The sequence below is a fragment of the Staurois parvus genome, unplaced genomic scaffold, assembly GCF_062004578.1.
Source record: "Staurois parvus isolate SC_StPar_1 unplaced genomic scaffold, SC_StPar_1.0 ptg000234l, whole genome shotgun sequence".
NCBI classification, from domain to species: domain Eukaryota; kingdom Metazoa; phylum Chordata; class Amphibia; order Anura; family Ranidae; genus Staurois; species Staurois parvus.
This window is the reverse complement of record NW_028318030.1, coordinates 5,286,342-5,308,289: the sequence shown is the minus strand read 5'-3', so window position 1 is coordinate 5,308,289 and position 21,948 is coordinate 5,286,342. Positions and strand designations below refer to the sequence as shown.

The window sequence follows — 21,948 nt, the reverse complement described above, 5'->3', positions numbered from 1 at the left end:
ATGGAGCAAGGTGTATGGGGCCACATGGAGTACTATGGCTGATGAATCCAGTTAGTGCCGTGGAGACTGTATATGCCTTGCGGAGATCTACAGGAGGGCCATTTCTCACCAGTTATTGGATTATATTATAGGCATGATTATTTGGGATTTATGGTAAGGGTACCCACTCCTTACTATAATCAGAAGTGTACACTGTGTTCGCTTGTGTTTGGGCACTGAAGAGTGATTCACACACACAGTGTTGTTTCACCGTTTGATTCACAGTTCTTTTTCACTATTTTTCACTGCAAAGTTTTGATGGGATACTCACTTGAGTGATGTCACATGTTTATATGTAGATTATAAAAGATAATGCACTATGTGATGTTTTTCTTTTTTTGAGGGGACATTTATCGTGGAAATCGTTGGAAGGATTTAGATTTCCTTTGGACACAATTTTTCACCATGATTACACAGGAAGGCTATGGTTTATATTTTGTGGACTTATTAGGGATTGGACTTCACTTGTAGTGTGTTATTGAGGAGTTTTCAACTGTTTAGTAGCATTTTCTCTATTATATTATATTACTTTCCAGTTTGCTGTTTAATCTGTACTCCAGAGGATCCATATCTGGTGTCCCCCAAATGCACAAAGGGCTTGGAAGATTTCCAGATAGAAAACGTATTCCTCTGGGTCCACACTGAGAAAGGCCTCCTGACGATTTTCCACACCTGTGATGGGAAAGGCAGACATGTGGTTCTGCACAAGACAGGATCAAGTCCACTTTCATTTGAGCAGCCTTGGCATTATCAGACAGGATGCTTGCCGGGTGAGCTCACAATTGAGAGTCCAGCACTAAAATGGCAACTGAATTGCATTGAGTTACAGAATGTTGTTGGAAAGATGGGCCAAAAAACCTCTGCTTTTGGATATAGAAGAGGCTAATTTTGGAGATATGGCAAATCGTATCTGCCAAACCACGCACACAGTAGCATATCGCCACAGGTAAAAGTTGGTGGTGAACAAAGTGACCAGTTAAAACTGAGCTAATGTCCCAGGTCATGTGCTTAGTCCAGACTGAAAGGGTCTGGCAGGCTGCTGTGGAAACAACCTCAGGTTGCATGTCTGAGACTTCTAAGGAAAAAGAACCTTAAAGAGGAGTTAAAGAGGGCCTCTATCCTTTTTTATACTGGGTCCTTGAACTCAGGATTATCCTCTACAGGAACAGTTTGCATCTGGTTAATGCAAGAGATGGCAGGCTCCATGACAGGGAATGTCCATTTTTGCAAGAAGCTCTCCTCAGTAGGATATTTCTGAGCAAAATGTTTTGGAGTAGCAAACAGCTTTACAGAATGAGGCTAGTCACCATAAAGTTCGGGCTATAAAAGCAAGTGGACTTGGAAGGCATTAGCAGGTTTGTGTAATTGCATGGACCCTATGCAGAAGACCCTGGGGTGAGCAGATTAAGGCTGCTTTAACACTAAACAAGAGCATACAGCATCAAAATGGGTAGCAATGGATGGGATTTCAGTAGGTGACTCATTCTGATCGGACTTCTCAGTGTCCATATGGACACTCCAGCCTCTCTGCACCTCTGCATGACAAATACCTTTTGCTTGCCCCAAATTTATGTACCTGTTTCCAACAGGTACATGAATATTGGGGAAGCACCAAAGTTTCTCGTGTGGAAGCACAAGAGAGTTCTACAGAGTGTGAATCTATTTTTTGAACTCCCTGGTATGCTATTTTCCAGAAATTGTTTTTGTTAACATTGTTCTAAAGATCTGCATAAAACAGAACTGCTTTGGCAGATATACAGACAGGATACACTCTAAATTCTTGTCCTAAAAAAAGTAACATGGACAGTACACATCTATGTTGTTTCAAGTGAATTAATATGGCTACAATCACCTTAAAGTAGAGTTCCAGTCTCCTCGGCACTTTTCTACAAAAAGCACCTCCGTGATTCTCTTCAGTTGCAGTATATAATTAGGACAGTGTTTTAAGTGTATGTTGTTTGCTTACTTGTAAATGTGACATTCCTCAGCAGGATCTTGGCAGGCAGCGGCCATTACTAGTGTGGGCACCTGAAGCCAGCTCCTACTTTCTTCTGGATTCGGTGCAGCTGGCTACCCAGCATGCACCTCCTGAACACGCGCTTGCGTTGCAAGGACACAGGATGGCACATTGTTTTTTTGTAGGTTGCCATAACAATGGAGGCAGGGACGGAAGATCCCGCCCAGTTGTTATGGCAACCTGGCAATCATTCCTCCTGATAACGTCACTTCTGGTGAAGAAATACTGCAAGACTTCACCATTAGGCTTCCCAAAGACTCTGGAAAACGCCATTGGTTTTCTCAAAGAGTCCTAGGGAATCGCCTAATGAGGAAATCGCCTAGGCGGCCAAAGCGGAACTGCAGGATACTGACAGCAAAAGAAATCAATAAATTAAAAAAAATATCCCATAACAGACTGTTCTGCGGGTGGGCATTGTGTGGCAAGGATCATGAAAAAAATTGTGGAACTCTGCTTTAAGTATGTTGGAAAAGTTTAAAAGGAGGAGGAGAGGATAAAGAAGCTGAAGCTTAGATAAAAAAAAAAAATCCCTTACTCTTTAAATAATCTGATAAACTTTTTAAAAAAATTAGCATTTGCCTCTATATAAAACCACAAGAGAAGAGCCCTATGGATTGTGAAGCTCAACATCAAACAGATGTGTATAATAAGTAAAAAAAAAAAAACCCCACTAAAACTGGTAAAATTAAAATGTACCATCTGCTCGAATAAGTTCTGGTCCAGAGCGGCTTATTGAGGACACTGGGAAATTCGCATCTGCAAGAACTGATAAAAAACAAATATTATAAAAGCACAAAAAAATTATTGGTGCCTAACATCTAGTATTTTGCTTGACTAAAAACTTAATAAATAAAATACCTTACACAAACACACACTATATTGACAAAAGTATTGGGACACCCCTCCAAATCAATGGATTCAGGTGTTCCAATCACCTCCATGGCCAAACATTTGTGAAAGAATGGGTCACTTTCAGCTTAGTGAATTCAAGCGTGGTACTGTGATAGGTTGCCACCTGTGCAATAAGTCCATCCATGAAATTTCCTTGCTACTATATATTTCATGGTGAACTGTTAGTGGTATTATAACAAAGTGTAGGCCATGTAAAATGACAGAGAGGGGTCAGTACAAGCTGAAGCCCACAGTGCACAGAAGTTGCACAGAAGTTGCCAACTGTCTGCCAAGTCAATAGCTAAAGACCTCCAAACTTCATGCGGCCTTCAGATTAGCACAACAAGAGTGTGTAGAGAGCTTTGTGGAATGGGTTTCCAGGACCGAGCAGCTGCATCCAAGCCTTACATCCCCAAGTGCAATACAAAGTGTCAGATATAGTGGTGTAAAGCTCACTGCCACTGGACTCTAGAGCAAGGGAGACGTGTTCTGGAGTGATGAATCATGCTTCTCTGTCTGGCAATCTGATGGACATGTCTGGGTTTGGCAGCTGCCAGAACGGTACTTGCCTGACTGCATTGTGCCAAGTGTAAAGTTTGGTGGGGGGGGTATTATGGTGTAGGGTTGTTTTTCAGGGGTTGGGCTTGGCCCCTTAGTTCCAGTGAAGGGAACTCTTAAAGCATCTGCATACCAAGACATTTTGGACAATTTCCTGCTCCCAACGTTGTGGGAACAGTTTGGGGATGGCCCCTTCCTGTTCCAACATGACTGAGCATCAGTGCACAAAGCAAGAACCATAAAGACATGGATGAGCAAGTTTGGGATGGAGGAACTTGACCGGCCTGCACAGAGTCCTGACCTCAACCCGATAGAACACCTTTGGGATGAATTAGAGCAGAGACTGCAAGCCAGCCCTTCTCGTCCGACATCAGTTCCTGACCTCACAAATGCACTTCTGGATTTTTGGTTGATATTCTGTCTCTATTCACTAAAATAAACCTAAAATAAAATAAATTATACACCCTTAATTTCTTTGAAAGTGGGCAAACTTACAAAATCTGCAGGGGGATCAAATAATTATTTTTCCCACTGTATATCTGAAAGATTGTGGGTTATAAAGTACATGTGTGATCCTCCATGCTATATCTGTTTGTGCAAGGTGTAAGGTGATCTATCCTCCATAAAGGCACCATACAACCTGTAACAGATAAACCCTCAATCCTTTCCACATCCTTGGAGATCCATACTGTGACACCTTCGCTCATACCCTTTTGGTTATTGACTCAGCAAATTATTTTGGCCTCTTAATCCTTTCTCTGCCGGAGCCATTTTTTTTACAAACGTTTAAAAAAATTATTTTAAGCCTAAAGATTACACAAACCCCCCCCCCCCCCCCAAATTATATATTTTCTGAAAGCAGACACCCTAGAGAATAACATAGCGGTAGTTCCAATTTTTTTATGTCACACCATGTTATCGTAAAGGTCCAGAAAATGCAAAATTTCAGTTTAAAAAAACCACTAAAGTGAATTTTACAGCAAACAAGCACAATATATTACACAAGTTGTTGGTAAAATATAAAATGTGATGAGGTTGCACCGAGTATATAGATACCCAACATGCCAAACCTTAAATTTGTGTGCTCCTATGAAATGGCAACAAATTCAGTACTCTATATTTTCTATAGACAATGGTTCAAAAGCCCTTATAGGTCAATAGTTTAGCATTACGTTCTTGTGCTAGCATTATTGCTCTCACTCCAGTGTGCACAGTGACACGTAACATGTGTATCGCAATCAAAGTTTTCACGTGCCCAACGTGTGCGTTTACATTTGTATGTGCGCATATGTGGGGGGCCTCAAAATTATTTTCTTTCTTTGGGGGGGGGGGGGGGGAATGGTATGTGCTTGGGTGTAACTATTAAGACCCTGCATGTCTCCTCTGGGCTCCACTGGATGTATTGCAATGCAGATGGCATTGCAATACATCTCTCCCTAGCTACAGAAAGAAGGGAAGGAGAGTGAACATTCCCCTCCACCTGCCATGGCGCTCCCCAAAGACCAGATACATGGTGGGAGTGCATGCGGGGGGGGGGCGAACAGGGGAGCCGTGGAAGCAATCGGGTAGCAGCGCAGCAACGCGACTGCTTGCACCTGATTGGCAGGAGTCTACTTGTCAGTATTATAAACAATCCCGGGGGCTACAGCTACCGGATTGTGTATAAATTCCCTCGCCGTAATTTCTGTACTACTTACAGACCTGGCAATGAAAAGGGTTAAATTAACCACTTCAATACTGGGCACTTTCACCCCATTCCTGCCCAGGCCAATTTTCAGCTTCCAGCGCTGTGGCACTTTGAATGGAAATTGAGCAGTCATGCAACACTGTACCCATATGGGATTTTTGTCTTTTTTTTTTTTTTTTTTTAAACAAACAGAGCTTTCTTTTTATTTTTTTGCAAAGCAAAATAAGACCAAAACATTTTTTTTTTTTAAAAATTTTGCATATAAGTAATTTTTCTTCTTCACTGATGTGCGCTAATCAGGCTGCACTCATGGACAGTGATAGACTGCACTGATGGGCACTAATGAGGCGGCACTGATGGGGCTGCACTAATCAGTGTAAACAAAGTACTAACAGCCTTGCTGGATTGCCAATAACCATCAAGTCTGTTTACAAAGTGACTAGACACATCTGATCACATGGTAAAGGGCCACTGGGATTGGCCCTTTACTGTGATCTGTGATCAGCTGTGTCCAAAAGACACAGTGGACACAGAGCGTGCTCAATGTGCACCTCAGGGAGCATACAGGGAGCTGGGTTCTGGGAGAACATCCATGGACGCCCTGTCGTCTTTCAAACTATAGCGCGGTACTAAAGTGGTTAATGAGTAGATCTGTCCACACTTAGGGATATATCCACATATTAAGAGATCCTGCCTCAACTTCTTTCTCCAGTTTTATAAAATCAGGCAGTGTATATACATACAAACATACATATAGATATTTCATAACAAAAGGAGACCATCTGCCAAACATTCAAGGAAGTTACTGAACTGGCAGCTAAGATTCTTCTCATCAAGTACAGGCCATTTTTTTAAGGACCATGCACATACATGCTCTCCTTGTGATTGACAGTAGGCAGTGTACAGGCTATTGGCTATAAATCTGCCTACTGCAAATTACAAATGGAGCAAACCTGATGAGGCACTTGTCCCTTTCAATTCTCAGGCAGTCTCCACCCACTCAGCTTCAAACCTCATTGGCTGATGCATTTTGTGTGTGACAACTGCCCTGACAGGTGGGAGCTCAGGAAGGGCTGTCCATATTGAAACTCCGGCCTCATTGCGCCTCTACATACAGTGAGCAGAACCATGTTAGAATTCTAATGAGTGTCATAGACACCCTTTATGATATGCCTTGCTCAATGGGGAAATTTATTGAAGCATTTGTGATACTTTTTTGATGGTATTGGCCCATTAGATAGTCCTGCACCTAATTCAGGAAAGCCTTGAGACAGGATCATTGACAGTTTTGATACATATGACAGATTCAGGTAGTTCGCACCTGTGCCATTTCACATTGTGTCGCTATAGCTGTGACAAATTCAAAAAGAATCCCTGCCCCTTGTATTTGCTTCATTAGTTGTTAAGAAGTAGACTACCAGCGCCCTATCAACCAATGACATGAGGTTGAACTTGGACAGTGGGCTACTGGGGAGACTAGTTCTCCATCAGGTCCACCTGCTTTGTGATTGACATTGGGTGGATTCCATATCTACTGTTGGGCTGTCTGCTGTCAATCACAAGAGAGGCTGGGGAACTAGGTTCTCAAAGTTCCCCATCAGGCTTTGCCCACCCACAACAAAGGTCCTCAGCCAATGCATCCACCTATGTGACAGGCACACTAGCCAAGTATGGAACTGAGTAATGTGGAGTCTCAGTGCCAACCACCTCCTGAGATGAATTCATGTTCCTTTGTGTCTGTTCCCACAAAGTTGGGAGCATGAAATTGTCCTGGTATGCTGACATCTTAAGAGTTCCCTTCACTGGAACTAAGGGGCCAAGCCCAATCCCTGAACACCAACCCCACACCATAATCCCCCCTCCACCAAACTTTACACTTGGCACAATGCAGTCAGGCATGTACCGTTCTCCTGGCAACTGCCAAATGCAGTCCCATACAAGTCCATCGGATTGCCAGAGAAGTGCGATTCATCACTCCAGAGAACACGTCTCCACTGCTCTAGAGTCCAGTGGTGGCGTGCTTTACACCACTGCATTCAACGCTTTGCATTGCACTTGGTGATGTAAGGCTTGGATGCAGCTGCTCGGCCATGGAAACCCATTCCTTGAAGCTCTCTACACACTGATGTGATAAGGCTGAAGGCCACATGAAGTTTGGAGGTCTTTAGCTATTGACTGTGCAGATAGTTGGCCACTTCTGCGCTTCAGCATACACTGACCCCGCTCTGTCATTTTCTACCACTTGGTGGCAGAGTTGCTGTTTTAGGTTGCTTCCACTTTGTTATAATACCACTAACAGTTGACCATGGAATATTTAGTAGCAAGGACATTTCTCTGATGGAATTATTGCACAGGTGGCAAACTAGCACAGTACCACGCTAGGATTCACTGAGCTCCTGAGCGTGACCTATTCTTTCACAAATGTTTGTAGAAACAATCTCCATGCCTAGGTGCTTGATTTATACACCTGTGGCCATGGAGGTGATTGAATCCAATGATTTAGAGGGCTGTCCCAATACGTTGGCAATATAGTGTATATACCAATATAAATTAAATAACATAAGCGTTTACTATGGTGCATAAAAAGCAAAAAATACACACACATACACATATAAATATATATTTATATATATATACACTGTAGTTGCTAGTGCACACAACCCATGTCTCAGTGGGGCAAATAATAAGAATAAAAGTGAAGAAAAATATGCTGTGCTACATAAAAAAAAACAAAAACAAAAAAAAAAAACATTGTGACGTCATCCGTACGCACCTGGGAGGAGTGTACTAATGACGTCACAACATTTCCATTCCTCGGGACAGTGGTTGTAGTATTTGTGAAACCGCTCCAGGAACAGAATTTTAGCAGGCAATTGCATTTACAAAGAAGGGCCTGTGCTTTGCCTTGTATTTCATTCCCTATGGTGACGATATTCAGAGATCATACAGGACTCTGCTGTTCAGATGATACTGCCATCTTGTGCTTAATTGATATATTGCCAGATGTTCATCATAAGTGGTGCAGATATGCACCTCCAGAATGTGAGTCCATTTCCTATGTTTTATTGCGTAATAAAAGGATAAAGCACTATGCTGAGTTCTTTTTAATGAGGAATACGGATAACACCAAGACGTCTATAAGGAGGAAGCATACTTTGGAGACCCCATTTAACAAGCTGATCTGAGTCCAAGTGGGACCAAAAGTGCAGTTAGACCGTAACATTGTATAATGTGAGGTGAGCAGATATATGGTGGAGGATGTTTTCTCACTCGAATTTGTGACAGCTGCACACATTTGTGTTATCCACAGGAGGGTTTAACCACTTGCCATCCATAGGATTTACCCCCCTTCCTTACCAGGCCTCTTTTTGCTACTCGGAGCTGCACTAATTCAACTGATAATTGCGCGGTCATGCAATGCTGCACCCAAACGCAATTTACGTCCTTTTTTTCACACAAATAGAGCTTTCTTTCAGTGGTATTTGATCACCTGTGCGCTTTTTATTTTTCACGCTATAAACAAAAAAAGACCAACAATTTTGAAGAAAAACAATATTTTTTACTTTCAGCTATAAAAAAATATATAGTAAACTCGAAGTTGGTTATAAATTTAGGCTAAAATGTATTCTGCTACATGTTTTTGTTAAAAAAAATCCCAATAAGTGTATATTGATTGCTTTGTGTGAAAGTTATAGCGTCTACAAACTATGGTATAGATACTGCAATTTACGCCTATTTTTTGGCCATACAGCGCTGCGCTAGTTTAATGGACAATTGCGCGGTCATGCAATATGGTACATAAATGAAATTTATGTCCTTTTTATTTCACACAAATAGAGCTTTCTTTTGGTGGTATTTGATCACCTGTACACTTTTTTTATTTTTGGCGCTATAAACAAAAACATTTTTGAAGAAAAAACTTTTTTTAAAAAAAACCAATATTTTCTCATTTCTGTCATAAAAAATATCCAAAAAAAACAAATTTTGTCAAAAAATTTATGCCAAAATGTATTCTGCTACATGTTTTTGGTTAAAAAAATCCCAGTAAGTGTATATTTATTGCTTTGTGTGAAAATTATAGCGTCTACAAACTATGATATAGCTAATGGAATTTACACAGCATTTACTTTCTGACTGCCCATCACATTTCATGAGGTGCTAAAATGCCAGGATAGTACAAACACCCTCAAATGACCCCTTTTCGTAAAGTAGACACCCTAAGGCTAAGCTATCTGCTGAAAGGCATATTGTGTCCATGGAAGATTTATTTTTTTCCCACAAGTTTCTGGAAAATGACAAACATTTTTTTTTTTTTTAACACAAATTTTTCATTTAAATGATTTACTTCTTGCACAAGCCATGGGTATATGTGGAATTACACCCCAAAATACATTCTGCTACTTCTACTGAGTATGAGGATACCACATGTGTGAGACTTTTTGGAAGCCTAGCCACATACAGGAGCCTGAAATGCAATGATTACTTTGAAAGCCTGAAAAAGGTTTTTGCTTTTTTTTCTTCATTTTACAAAACCTTATGGCAACAAATGAAATCTGCAAAATACTTAACATGCTTCTTATCAAATTCCTTGGGGTGTCTACTTTCCAAAAAGGGGTCATTTGGGGGGGTTAGGTGCTATCCCGGCATTTCAGGGCCTCCGAAACTGTGATAGGTAGTCTGGAAGTGGGATGAGGAAATAAAGCCCTTTAAAAGCCTGAAGATGCTTATTGGATTTTGGGGTCCTGTACCTGGCTAGACTGCCAAAACGTCTCTCACATGTGGTAGCCCCATACTTGGGAGAAGTAGAAGAATGTATTTTGGGGAGTAATTCCACATATACCCATGGCATGTGTGAGCAATGAATCCTTTAAGTGACAATTTTGTGTAAAAAAAAAAAAAAATTTTTTGTTTGTCATTTTCCAAAAACTTGTGGTAAAAAAATAAATTCTTTTATTGATTGAACATGCCTCTCAGCAAATAGTTTGGGGTGTCTACTTTCCAAAAAGGGGTCGTTTTGGGGGGTGGGGGTGTTTTATGCCCAGCATTAGAAGTTTATGCAACACATCATTCACTCTTCTAACCACCCGAAGACCAAGCGTTTTCTGACACTTTTTGTTCTCACGAAAAAAAATCAGTCTTTTTTGCTAGGAAATTAATTTAAACCCCAAACATTATATATTTTTTAACGCAAACACCATAGTGAATAAAATGGTGGGTACTACAATTTTTTATGGCACATAGTACTCGCACAGCCTTTTTTTCAAACGCAATTGTTTTTAAAAAATACACTTTTTTTTACTTTTAATGCATAAAAACACAATATATTGGCCAATTATTTGGTAAAATATAAAAGATGATGCTATGCCGAGTAAATAGATACCAAACATGACATGCTTTAAAACTGTGCATGCCCCGTGCAATGGCGACAAACTGTATACGTTTTTAATATCCATAGGCAATGTTTAAAAGCCTTTACAAGCTACCATTTTAGATTTACAGAGGAGGTCTAGTGTTAGAATTACTGCCCTTGATCTGACATTCATGGCAATACCTCACATGCATGGAGCAACTGCTGTTTCCATACTGGCACAGGGTTAACGCTCATGAACGCAGGTGTGCGCATGCGCGGGGGGTGAGGGTACTTTTTTTTTAAGTTATTTTGATTTTTTTAATTATTTTTACACTGTCCTTTTAATTTTTTTTTTTTTTAATCACTTTTAATGCTGTCATAGGGAATGCAACTATCCCCTATAACTTCAATGGGCATTGTCATATATTCTTTTTTGAGAAATCTGGGGTCTATCAGACTCTGGATATCTCTTCTGCCCTTGCTTTATCTAATCAAACCAAAAATCGGTGTGATCAGATGCTTTTTAACTGTTTATATCCTGCGAAACGGAAGCGATGAAATGCTCGTAGCTTCTGATCTCCAATCAGCTCCGTGGTCAGCTGGCAGAAACACCGGCTGCATTCTCAGGTTCTTCCTATGGCTCGGGACTGCCCGAGAAGGCCGTGAAAGGCAGCAGGGGTTATTGTCTCCCACTGCTTGTAAAAGCAATCCTGCAGTTAATTAGCCACTAGGATTGCTTTTACATGAAAGCTGATCGCCAGCTGAAAAAATGATACCAGGATGATGCCTGCAGCTGTAGGCATCATCCTGGTATAACCACTCAAAGTCCAGTGATGTACCAGTACGTCGCTGGTCCTTGTTGGGTATATATGCTATGTTCTTTTGGTTTTTTTTATGCAGCCTGTGGACTGTATGAAAAAAGAGAAGAAATCTCTGCCAAAAAAAAAGTGTGTGGTATGCCCACCATTAAATATACCACCCTGCATCCACCCACCTCTAATGGTGGGCACACATTAGGTCACACTTTGCCACAAGCGCCAGTTCCAAGATTGTACAAATGTCTAAATAGTGGTACGCTTGAACAAAAATTGTCCACGTATAAGTGGTACCCCATATGGAAAAAGGATGACACCAAGTCCCAAACTATCTTGCCACTGCTCCCCATGTAGTCTGGGCATCCGGGGGGCTCCACGTGACTATCTATTCCCTCGTAAAACCGAAACGTATAAGTATAGCCTGTTGCCCTCTCACAGGTCTTCTACATCTTGACCCCATTACTGGCACGCTTGCTGGGGAGAAATTGTTTGAATGCAAGGCGGCCAGAAAAATTATAATTAGGGACTCATCAACGCAGATGTTTTGCTGGGGAGTATAGACACATGCAAATTTTTGATTAAGGTGATTTGCGGGGGGCTGAATTTTGTGTAGCCGGTCAAATTCAGGGTCACCCCAAAGGATGACAGAGTGTGTTGTAGTTGAAATGCATAAAACACATTATACTCGCATATCCTCTCCTCCACTCTTCCTATCACTCCATCCCCCACAGCTATTCCTCCCGGTCCACTATCCCCTCCCTCCTAGATTGTATTGTTATTGTACTGTCTCATGTATTGTCTCCCATTGTAATGTACAGCGCTGAGCGAAATGTTGGCGCTATATAAATACTGTATAATAATAATATCTATGCCTGGCCATGGCAGCAGACAACACGGGCATATGATGAATCGGGTCTGTGGACCAATACAACTGGAATTCATTTCTTTTAGTAATGCCCATGTTGAGGGTTAGGCCCCCAAAAAAAGTAAATTCAGAAACCGTAATGGGTTTCCATGCGAATGGTCTGGCAAGGTTTGAATTTTGGTTGGCGGTGATAAATTGTTGTGCATATAAATTGCTTTGATCCACAATCAATGCATACAGATATTCTGTGAAAAACAGCTCCAAAAATCAAGGGGAGTAGTTAAATTTCTATTTCCACCTGAATTCCGGGTTGGGCAGTGAACGGGGGAAGAACAAGTGCTGCAAAATTTGTGGACTGCCAATCGGGATTTGCAAGCACATCCGGAAGGATATTAGCGGCTCTACGGGCCTGTGTGCGAATTTAGTGGCTGCGGGACAATACTTGTGCTCGCCACCGCACCAGCTTGTACTGCACTTATAGGACTCGCCACCAAGTCAGACTGCAGTGCTGGTATTATTATTATACAGGATTTATATGGCGCCAACAGTTTGCTCAACGCTACAATATAACGGGAGACAATACAGCAACAATACAGTTCAATACAAGAGGGTTAGGAGGGCCTGATCCTGGGAGCTTACAATCTAAGAGGCAGCATATGAGAGTCATCAAAATTTACCGGCAAGTGCTAACAGAGATCAGGCCTGATTCTGCGAACACTGCGGTTTTGTGTGTAATATATCAAGTGACAGTAACCTACTGACACTGCACTTGCTGGGGAAAAAGGGGGGGGGGTAAGCTTAAGGGCTAAACGCAGGTGCTGGGGCTGATCCTGCTAACGCTGCATTTTTGGGGACGCTATGCTAATGTGAACGCTGGTATAGTGCTGATCTGATCAAAGATATTGATCCGTTCAGACACTATACTAGCAATGGACATTTATTGTGTATAATCATGTTGCTGGCAATCAAGGGGTTAAATGTGATGACTGGTGTACTGAGGGGCAATCTGACGCCATCTGGGAGGGGAGTGAAAACCACGGGAGCGTGAATCACGTATATATATATTATTATTATTATTATACAGTATTTATAAAGCACCAACAGTTCGCTCAGCGCTGTACATTACAAAGGGGGACAGAACATGCGACAGTACAATAACAATACAATGCAATACACGAAGGGTTCGAGGGCCCTGCTCCTTGGAGCTTACAATCTAGGAGGGAGGGGATAGTGGTACAGGAGGAAATAGCTGTGGGGGATGGAGTGGAAGAGTGGAGGAGGTCGGGAATTAGCAGGGGGTGGGGTAGGCTTCCCTGAAGAGGTGGGTTTTCAGGGTGCGCCTAAATATATTGTGATTTTGCGCACCATGCCACCCTGTAGTAGCATTTCTGCTTTAGGGTGGTCAGGAAGCGGTTACAGAAGTGGTTTGTGTTACGTTGCTGCGTTACTTTAACTGACATTTGCGCGGTCATGCAACACTGCACCCAAATTAAATTTACGTCTTTTTTTTCCCACAAATTGAGCTTTCTTTTGGTGGTATTTGATCGCATGTGCATTTTTTATTTTTTGAGCTATAAAAAAGGCTGACAATTTTGAGAAAAAAAACAATATTTTGGACTTTTTGCTATAAAACATGTCCAGTAAAAAAATTTAAAAAATTTAATTTTGTCATAAATTTCAGCCAAAATGTATTGTGCGACATGTCTTTGCTAGAAAAAATCCCAATACGTGTAAATTAATTGGTTTACGTGAAAGTTATAGCGTTTACAAATGGTGGGAAAGATACTGGGATTTTTTTCTTTTATAATAATAATTGCGGCAATCAGCGACTTATGGCGGTGATCACCAATTTATGACAGTGATTAGCGACTTATGGCGGGACTGCAGCGGACATTTTGACACTGGGGGGGGGGGGAACTGACTTGGGGTCACTGACACCAATACAGTGATCAGTGAAAAAAAGAAAAAAAAAACTGACACTGTACTAATGGCACTGGGGAGGAAGGGGTTAACTTTTTTATTCAATGAAAGGGTTAACTGTTTTAGGGGAGTGTTTTACTAGTGGGCGGGGTGTGTACTTCACAAGAACAAGCTGTCCCGGAAAGCTAATCTCTGCTCTCCATGAGAGTGTGTTAGGAGCTGACAGGGAGCAGAGGTGCAGTGTAAACACTGCAGCCGTGCTCTCTGTCAGTGATTGCCGATAATCGCCAGGAGCAGGCGGGTAGTGACCGGCCGGAACCCGGTGATTGACACCCGCGATCAGCGGTGCAGGTAGGGCGGGTGCGTGCCTCCTACCTGTTTTGCTAAACGACGTTTCAAAACGTGGTTTAGCACAGCGGTGCCGCCCTGCCACAGTATATACACTGCGGCTGGTAGGCAACAGGTTAAAGAAGACCACTATTTTGATTGGACTTGAGTTTATAATGACTTTTTGGGGTTGATTCAATGTTATTCTTTGTTTTGGGTAATTTTTTTGTATTTAATCTCTTATTTTTCACATTTTTTGATTCACAGGCATTGTTTTTTGTTTGATGTAGTGCAGCATATTTTTCTTCACTTTTATTCTTAATATAGTGTATATAGACAGTGCCCATCTAATCAAGAAGGATTAACCTGCAAGAAGCCAGGGAGAAGATGGACGCATAGGGATGAGCTTAGGCATGTTTGGACATGAGTCTGAACCTGCCCAAGCTATCCTGCCAGGATGCTGGCAAAGTGAACAGCCAATCAGATGTTGGAAGCATGCCCTGCAGCCACAAGTATACAAGTGGTGTGTATATGTGTGGCTGTGAGGGTGGAGACAGCCTCTGCCACCTATGATTGGCTGACCTCTTTGACAGCATCTTGGCAGTATAGCTAATATGGGTTCAGACTCATGTCTGAACATGCCCAAGCTCATGCCTAGCCACCAACTGTGAGCAGTGTTGGAGGTGGACAAAAGGTTGGACGCACCACAAGCTGCAAATAAGCAGTGCATATGTACACATGTTCCTGGGAGGCCAAATAGCGTTAATTACATTTTAAATATACCACTGAAATTTCTTTTAGCCACTTGCCATTCAGACAATTTACCCCCCTTTCTGACCAGGCCATTTTTTGTGATATGGTGCTGCATTACTTTAACTGACAATTGCGCGGTCATGCAATGCTGTACTTATGAAATGCATGTCATTTTTTCCCCACAAAGAGAGATTTCTTTCGGTGGTATTTGAACACTGCATTTTTTTTTTTTTGTGCTATAAAACAAAAAAACAAACAATTTTGAAAAAAAAAAAAATTATATAGATAGAGAGATTATTTTTTTACTTTAAAACATATCCAATATAAAAATTAAAAAGATTGAATTTCTTCATACATTTGGGCCAAAATGTATTCTGCTAGATGTCTTTGCTAAGAAAAAAATCCCAATACGTGTATTAATATAATTGGTTTATGTGACAGTTCTAGCGTCTACACATGGCGGTATATATACTGGAATTTTTTTTTCTAGTAATGGTGGCAATCAGTGACTTATAGTAGGACTACGGCGGGCATTCTGACACTGGGTGGGAACTGACTAATGGCCACTGACATCCCCAGTGACACTAATACAGGGATCAGTGCTAATAAAAAGCACTGACACTGTACTGACACTGAGCAGGAAGGGGTTAACATCTGCAGCGAGCAAAAGGTTAACTGTGTTCGGTTTTACATTGTATGCTGTGTGTGCTTTACTAGGGAGACATGCTGTGCAGAGAGATACAAAGCAGCATGTACATGCTGACAGGAGAGAGATCTGTGTTGTTTACACAGGTCTCTCCCCTCTCAGCTCTGCTAATGATCACAGAGTGCCAGCCAGGACCCTGTGATTGACATCCCCAGCAGCCAATAATGGCATGGGTAAAGCGAGCGTGCCCCCTACCCAGAAATACAAGTGATTTTGTACAGCCCTGCTGCCCTGTAGCAGTACTTCTACTATAGGGTGGAGGGCAATTGGTATCTATTCAATAACTGCAAAACTAGCTGCTGATCCAGCCTGAAAACTTTCCTCTGCTGCATTCTTATCATTGTCCTCCGCTCTCTGTGTGAGCTTTTAGGGCTCATTCACAATAGAGGTTGGCTGGGAAGTAAAACTCTGGTTCAGCAGTGCTGTTACCTTCCCCAACTGCTAACCCCTTATGCTGTAGAGGCAGCAGCTGGGGATGCACACTTACTGCAGATATGATGTAGTGCTACAGGGGTGCAGCAGGAATTACACCCCCTGTTGCCTTCAGCAGGGGTAGTGCCTGGCGATCGTGACCCATTCAAGGGAATGGGGAAGTTCTACAAGTGTCCTGCAACCATGTGCAATACATGTGGCCAAGTAGTGCAAGAACATCTTCAAAGTCACAATGACTATAAAAAGGTTCCCGCACTACTTTGATGTGACATTGAGTACCAAAGAGTGGAAAGTCACATCAAAGTCACACTCAATACTTTATTGGAAAAAAAAAATCAAAATGCATAAAAAAAAACAAAAAAAAAAAACGCATTTTTGAAAACACAAAATGCTCCAGAAAAAACACGAATCACAACACACATAGGTGTGAACCAGGCTTCACCTTAAAGCCGGAGGTGAACGTGGATCGCTCCTCAGACAGCACTGCAAGTGTGAACAAACCTTGAAATGGCTCCCTCTACACAATGAAGCAGAGTAGAGTGGGAGGTGTTCTGTAGTCTTGCCCTACACATAGGTTACCCTATCAATTCTGTTGCTAGGAAGAACTTGCCAGACTCTGGATTAGTACAGCTGGGTAGACAGAGTGGGTTGAATACTCCCCTACATGGTGTCCTGCTCATCCAGCCAAATGCACAGAAAGAGGTGCTTACTTGTTAGTGTGACATGGCCTCCAGGGTGACAACGCTGCTCCTCCATAGACACAGCACAGTGAGCGTTGTCAGCCGAGGACAGGAAGTGTATTATATTCCCCATACAGAAGGAAGGATTTCCTTTATGCATTATATGCAGTCAGTCCTGAAAAGTGAAAATTAAATTTGCCAAATTTGAAATGTGTGTACATCGGTGTACAGGTGACGTGGGTGTACATCGGTGTACAGGTTACATGTACATACAATGGTGTACAGGTGATGTGTACGTACAGTTGTGTTCAAAATAATAGCAGTGTGTTGAAAAAAAGAGAATAAAGCTCAAAATCCTTCTAATAGCTTTTATTTCCATACACACAAATGCATTGGGAACACTACACATTCTATTCCAAATCAAAACATGAAGAAAAATATATCAAATTTGTGTTGTTCCTCTAAAAAAGCTGAAGAAAACTGAATATTAGACTGTTCAAAAAATAGCAGTGTTTGTATTCTTTACAAACTCAAACATTCACTATATAAACTGAAAAATGTTTGAAGATTTTGCTTTCCTTTGAATCACTTAATATTTAGTTGTATAAGCACTGTTCCTGAGAACTGCTGTACATCTGTGTTGCATGGAGTCAACCAACTTCTGGCACCTGTGAACAGGTATTCCAGCCCAGGATGATTGGACTACATTCCACAGTTCTTCTCTATTTCTTGGTTTTGCCTCAGAAACTGCATTTTTGATGTCACCCCACAAGTTTTCTATTGGATTAAGATCCAGGGATTGGGCTGGCCACTCCATAACGTCAATCTTGTTGGTCTGGAACCAAGATGTTGCACGTTTACTGGTGTGTTTGGGGTCGTTGTCTTGTTGGAACACCCATTTCAAGGGCATTTCCTCTTAAGCATAAGGCAGCATGACCTCTTCAAATATTCTGATGTATTCAAACTGATCCATGATCCCTGGTATGCGATAAATAGGCCCAACACCGTAGTATGAGAAACATCCCCATATCATGATGCTTGCACAACCATGCTTCACTGTCTTCACAGTGTACTGTGGCTTGAATTCAGTGTTTGGGGGTCGTCTGACAAACTGTCTCCGGCCACTAGACCCAAAAAGAACAATCTTACTTTCATCAGTCCACAAAATGTTGCGCTATTTCTCTTTAGGGCAGTCAATGTGCTCTTTGGCTAATTGTAACCTCTTCAGCACGTCTTTTTTTCAACAGTGGGACTTTGCAGGGGCTTCTTGCAGATAGCTTGGCTTCACATAGGCGTCTTCTAATTGTAACAGTACTCACAGGTAACTTTAGACCTTCTTTGATCTTCCTGGAGCTGATTGTTGGCTGAGTCCTTGCCATTTTGGCTATTCTTCTATCCATTCGAATGGTAGTTTTTTGCTTTCTTCCACGTCTTTCAGGTTTTGGTTGCCATTTTAAAGCATTTGCGATCATTTTAGCTGAGCAGCCTATCATTTTCTGCACTTCTTTATATGTTTTCCCCTCTCCAATCAACTTTTTAATCAAGGTACGCTGTTCTTCTGAACAATGTCTGGAACGACCCATTTTCCTCAGAATTTCAGAGAGAAATGCATTGTAACCAGCATGTACAACATTTGCTGCCTTCCTTCCTTAAATAAGGGCAATAATTGCCACCTGTTTTTCAAAGAATGAATGACCTCACTAATAGAACTCCACACTGCTATTATTTTGAACATGCCCCTTCCAATTAGTGATTCAATTACACAGAATCAGCAGCATGCATGTCATGACTGTTGGATTTCTATTACTCTACTACACCTGCTAGTAAATAATTTGCCATGTAGAAATATAATTTCTACCAAAAACAGTGATTGATCAGGTTAGTGATGTCTGCCATTATTTTGAACACAACTGTACAGGTGACGTGTACGTGCATTGGTGTACAGGTGACGTGACATGTATATACAATGGTGTACAGGTGACATGTACATGCATTGGTGTACAGGTGACGTGACATGTATGTACAATGGTGTACAGGGGACGTGACATGTATGTACAATGGTGTACAGGTGACATGTACGTGCAATGGTGGACAGGTGAAGTGTACGTGCAATGGCGGACAGGTGAAGTGTACGTGCAATGGCGGACAGGTGAAGTGTACGTGCAATGGCGGACAGGTGAAGTGTACGGGCAATGGCGGACAGGTGAAGTGTACGTGCAATGGCGGACAGGTGAAGTGTATGTGCAATGGCGGACAGGTGACGTGACAAATATGTACACTGGCGCACAGGTGACGTGACATGAACAGTGGCGTACAGGTGACGTGACATGTAGGTACAATGGCGTACAGGTGACGTGTACGTGCAATGGTGGACAGGTGAAGTGTACGTGCAATGGCGGACAGGTGACGTGACAAATATGTACAATGGCGTACAGGTGACGTGTACGTACAATGGTGTACACTGAGCTCAGAGATCTCTCCTGCTCTGTCTGGACTCTGCTGGACTCAATGCAGTCTCTGAGCCTAGAGCGCCCCCTGCTGGGCATAGCCGGCTCCGCAGCTTCGTGTTGTCATATTCAGCCCATACACCGCGAACCTCCCCCCTCCGCCAATGACGTCTCACCGATCTCATCCCCGTGCCCCATGCGGGCCAGTGTGTACAGAAGCTCCGGGGACAGCACGGACGGTATACCCTTCAGAACCACCATGTCTGAGCGCTCACTGTCCGGCCACAGTCTGCAAGAACCCGGAAGACGAGGCCCACTCCCAGCATGCTTTGCAGTGCTCTGCTGACACCGCAGGATAGCTGGATATCGGTTTGAAAAACCCGGCTGAATGACGTCGTAGCCTGGCTCCTGAACATGTATCATTATGTGGGTGGATAAAGCACCCCTCCCCCTCTTTTCTGGGCTATGTGGGTCTCCGCTCTGCTCATCTTCTGCAGCCTCTTTTCAGCCACTTCCCATGTTCAGTGCAACAAATGCGCATGCTTGCAGTGGAGCATGCCTGTGACACCACCATGTCTCATCTCTATGGGGAGGGTCATAGGGGACAAAGAGATAACAGGAAGTTCATGTCCCAGTACCCTGGTGGCAGGATCACCAAGTATTTTCCTCTGCAGCATGCAGCCACATTAGAGTAGCACCTCACCCCTTTACACCCGCACACATATTAATGACACAGGCTCTGTGGCTGATTAAGGTGGTCATTAAATTCACTGAGTGCCTTATCTGCAATTATTCAGCCTCCGGGCCTGTGGAATTAGTATGTGTGCTGGTGTAGAGGGGAAGGCGGCAACCCCAAGCCGCATGTACATCCCTCTGTGCTAACAGGGGCTTTGTGACCTCTGAAAGATGGCTAGTCCTGGGGGGGTGTCTATAGAGCTCCTCCCACAACCCCGCCCCCAGGGTGGACCCAACTGATCACAGATAGGGGTAAAAGGCCAATCGCTGCAGGCCTTTACCATGTGATCAGCTGTGTCCAATCATAGCTGATCACACATAAACAGACATGCCGGTTATCAGCGGTCCTTTTCTCCAATGATGTGTCTGTGTGAGGAAATGAGAGCCCATTACTGGCAAGACTGTCAGTACATGGATTACAGCGATCATCAGTGCCCTGATTATCAGTGTAGCCTATCAGTGCAGCCTTATCAGTGCCCATCAGTGTAGCCCAGTGGTTCTCAACCTTTCTAACGCCGCGACCCCTTAATACAGTTCCTCATGTTGTGGTGACCCCCAACCATAAAATTATTTTCGTTGCTACTTCATAACTGTAATTTTGCAGTAGGAGGAATAGTGCCACGTCATTGGTGTCAGTGGGAGGAATAGTGCCCCGTCATTGGTGTCAGTGGGAGGAATAGTGCCCCCTTCATTGGTGTCAGTGGGAGGAATAGTGCCCCGTCATTGGTGTCAGTGGGAGGAATAGTGCCCCGTCATTGGTGTCAGTGGGAGGAATAGTGTCCCATCATTGGTGTCAGTGGGAGGAATAGTGCCCCGTCATTGGTGTCAGTGGGAGGAATAGTGCCCCGTCATTGGTGTCAGTGGGAGGAATAGTGCCCCGTCATTGGTATCAGTGGGAGGAATAGTGCCCCGTCATTGGTGTCAGTGGGAGGAATAGTGCCCCGTCATTGGTGTCAGTGGGAGGAATAGTGCCTCGTCATTGGTGTCAGTGGGAGGAATAGTGCCCCATCATTGGTATCAGTGGGAGGAATAGTGCCCCATCATTGGTGTCAGTGTGAGGAATAGTGTCCCATCATTGGTGTCAGTGGGAGGAATAGTGTCCCATCATTGGTATCAGTGGGAGGAATAGTGTCCCATCATTGGTATCAGTGGGAGGAATAGTGCCCCATCATTGGTGTCAGTGGGAAGAATAGTGCCCCATCATTGGTGTCAGTGGGAGGAATAGTGCCCCGTCATTGGTATCAGTGGGGGGGAATAGTGTCCCGTCATTGGTGTCAGTGGGAGGAATAGTGCCCCGTCATTGGTGTCAGTGGGAGGAATAGTGCCTCGTCATTGGTGTCAGTGGGAGGAATAGTGCCCCATCATTGGTATCAGTGGGAGGAATAGTGCCCCATCATTGGTGTCAGTGTGAGGAATAGTGTCCCATCATTGGTATCAGTGGGAGGAATAGTGTCCCATCATTGGTATCAGTGGGAGGAATAGTGCCCCATCATTGGTGTCAGTGTGAGGAATAGTGTCCCATCATTGGTGTCAGTGGGAGGAATAGTGTCCCATCATTGGTATCAGTGGGAGGAATAGTGTCCCATCATTGGTGTCAGTGGGAGGAATAGTGTCCCATCATTGGTATCAGTGGGAGGAATAGTGTCCCATCATTGGTATCAGTGTGAGGAATAGTGCCCCATCATTGGTGTCAGTGGGAGGAATAGTGCCCCATCATTGGTGTCAG

General features: G+C 43.0%; 1 protein-coding gene across 1 annotated transcript in view; it reads right to left on the bottom strand.

Moving 5' to 3' along the window:
- The window catches only part of FUOM (fucose mutarotase), a 43,571-nt gene extending 23,750 nt beyond the window's left edge, over window positions 1-19,821 (bottom strand). The window contains exons 1-2 of the mRNA XM_089680029.1: window positions 19,664-19,821; window positions 2,753-2,821 (exon numbers count right to left, since the gene is read on the bottom strand). Coding sequence (XP_089536155.1) covers window positions 2,753-2,821; window positions 19,664-19,748 — 154 coding nt within the window. The 5' untranslated portion in view covers window positions 19,749-19,821. The remainder of the gene's footprint in view (window positions 1-2,752; window positions 2,822-19,663) is intronic.
- Between the last annotated feature and the right edge of the window lie 2,127 nt (window positions 19,822-21,948).